Here is a 2,500-nt window from a genome sequence, read left to right as displayed (position 1 = left end):
TTTTCTTTCTGCTTTTTTTTTTATATGTCTGTCTGACTTCAACTTTATCTTGCTGCAATTTTTTTAGAACAATTTCTTTTTGAGGAACCCTGTATGAGTCTGTTAATTTTTTCTTTCTGGTGAACCCTGTATGAGTCGGTGAATTTTTTCTTTCTGACTAACCCTGTATGAGTTGGTGAATTTTTCCTTTCTGGCAACCCTGTACGAGTCAGTGAACTGTTTTTGACGAACAATGTATACGTCTCTGAACTGTTTCTTTCTGACGAACCTCGTATGAGTAGGTGAACTGTTTCTTTCTGACGAACCCTGTACGAGTCGGTGAACTTTCTTTCTGGCGAACTCTGTACGAATATCTGAACTATTTCTTTCTGACAAACTCTGTAAGAGTCGGTAAACTGTTTCTTTCTGACGAACCCTGTGTGGGACGGTGGTCTTGGTACAGTAATTTGTTATAATTAGAGACATAATGATAAACGGTCTCTTAATAAATGACTCATAAGGGAGATTTGATTAGGCAAAGACTTTCACGGAAAGGCCATAATGAAAGCTCACCGAAAATCTCTCTCTCTCTCTCTCTCTCTCTCTCTCTCTCTCTCTCTCTCTCTCTCTCTCTCTCTCTCTCTCTCTCTCTCTCTCTCATGAATGTAATAAATAATTATACTTATTTATTATTTTATGTTATTTTTACGATTATTTTCCTGTTTCAAAGATCATGATGAATAATAATTGTTGTTGTTGTTGTTTTTATTATAATTTTCTTTTTCGTCATTATTATTATTATTTTCTTTTTCTTCCTTTATTATTATTATTATTATTATTATTATTATTATTATTATTATTATTATTGATACTACTACTACTACTACTACGACTACTACTATTATTATTATTGTTATTATTATTATTATTATTATTATTATTATTTTTATTATTGATACTACTACTACTACTACTACTACTACTACTACTAATGATAATAATAATAATAATAATAATAATAATAATAATAATAATAATAAAACAACTTAATCTCTAATTACCTTCCTGCATTGCACATACAGTAATATAAATTTAATAACTACATCATTAACGTAACGTATGATTTCATTTTATCCGAATGTGTCGTGTCTCGTGCTCTTGTGGACACACCAAACAGCACATCTCCAGAGGAACTTTCTTAATAAATCTTGTCTTAATGGGCTGTTCGTTTTCGGTGTCTGTGTAACGTTTCGTAAAGAAGCTCGGAAAACGTTATTATGTTCTATAATGTTTTAATCATAAAACGTTTCAACTTCTATAATGTTTTAACTTTATATTTATATGCTTAATAAATGCCTGGTTTGGAATGTTGTTTAACGTTTCGAAAAGAGGCTCGGAAAACGTTATTAAGCTCCGTAACGTTTTAATCAGATAACGTTTTCACTTCAACGTTTTAAACAGAAAACGTTTCTACTTCAACATTTTAAACAGAAAGCGTTTCTACTTCAACGTTTTAAACAGAAAACTTTTCTACTTCAACGTTTTAAACAGAAAACGTTTCCACTTCAACGTTTTAAACAGAAAACGTTTCCACTTCAACGTTTTAAACAGAAAACGTTTCCACTTCAACGTTTTAAACAGAAAACGTTTCTACTTCAATGTTTTAAACAGAAAACGTTTCTGCTTCAACGTTTTAAACAGAGAAAGTTTCCACTTCAACGTTTTAAACAGTAAACGTTTCCACTTCAACGTTTTAAACAGTAAACGTTTCCACTTCAACGTTTTAAACAGAAAACGTTTCTACTTCAACGTTTTAAACATTAAACGTTTCCACTTCAACGTTTTAAACAGTAAACGTTTCCACTTCAACGTTTTAAACAGTAAACGTTTCCACTTCAACGTTTTAAATAGAAAACGTTTCTACTTCAACGTTTTAAACAGAAAACTTTTCTACTAAAACTTTTTAACGTTATATTTAGATGCTTAATAAATGCGTAGTTTAAAATGTTGCTTAACGTTTCGAAAAGAGGCTCAGAAAATGTTAAAGGGTTCTATAACGTTTTAATCATAAAACGTTTCAACTTCTATAATGGTTTAACCTTATATTTTTATGCTTAATAAATGCGTGTTTTGCAAGGTTGTTTAACGTTTCGAAAAGAGGCTCAGAAAACGTTAATCAGAAAACGTCTCAACTTCCACAACGTTTTAACCTTATATTTATATACTTGATAAACGCGTGTTTTATAATATTTAGAATATCTGGTTTGTTTATTTACTATAAAGTTGAAATATTAAGTAAACTTTTCTATTCTGTATTTTAGTTTTAGTTTAAAGTTGCTATATTGCATATCTATAAACCTTTTATAGTTTACTTCCTGGCTAGTACAGTGGTAACGCGTTCGCCTAGCATTCGTATGGCAGCAGATCGATCCCCGCCTGAGGCCGTAAGTTTAAGCTATTTACTGGGGAGGATACTGCTGTGGTTGGGCACCATAGTTGGGGATTGAGCTTGTCCAGCTGA

General features: G+C 31.4%; 1 protein-coding gene across 1 annotated transcript in view; it reads left to right on the top strand.

The window, feature by feature from the left end:
* Positions 1 to 2,393: 2,393 nt before the first annotated feature.
* LOC137635640 (integumentary mucin A.1-like) overlaps positions 2,394 to 2,500 on the top strand; it is a 23,685-nt gene continuing 23,578 nt past the window's right edge. The window contains exon 1 of the mRNA XM_068368103.1: positions 2,394 to 2,423. Within this exon, the coding sequence (XP_068224204.1) occupies positions 2,394 to 2,423 (30 nt within the window). The remainder of the gene's footprint in view (positions 2,424 to 2,500) is intronic.

The sequence above is a fragment of the Palaemon carinicauda genome, unplaced genomic scaffold (genome assembly GCF_036898095.1).
Source record: "Palaemon carinicauda isolate YSFRI2023 unplaced genomic scaffold, ASM3689809v2 scaffold1524, whole genome shotgun sequence".
NCBI lineage: Eukaryota > Metazoa > Arthropoda > Malacostraca > Decapoda > Palaemonidae > Palaemon > Palaemon carinicauda.
Note: the sequence above shows the minus strand (reverse complement) of the source record. Positions and strands in the feature narration are given on the sequence as shown.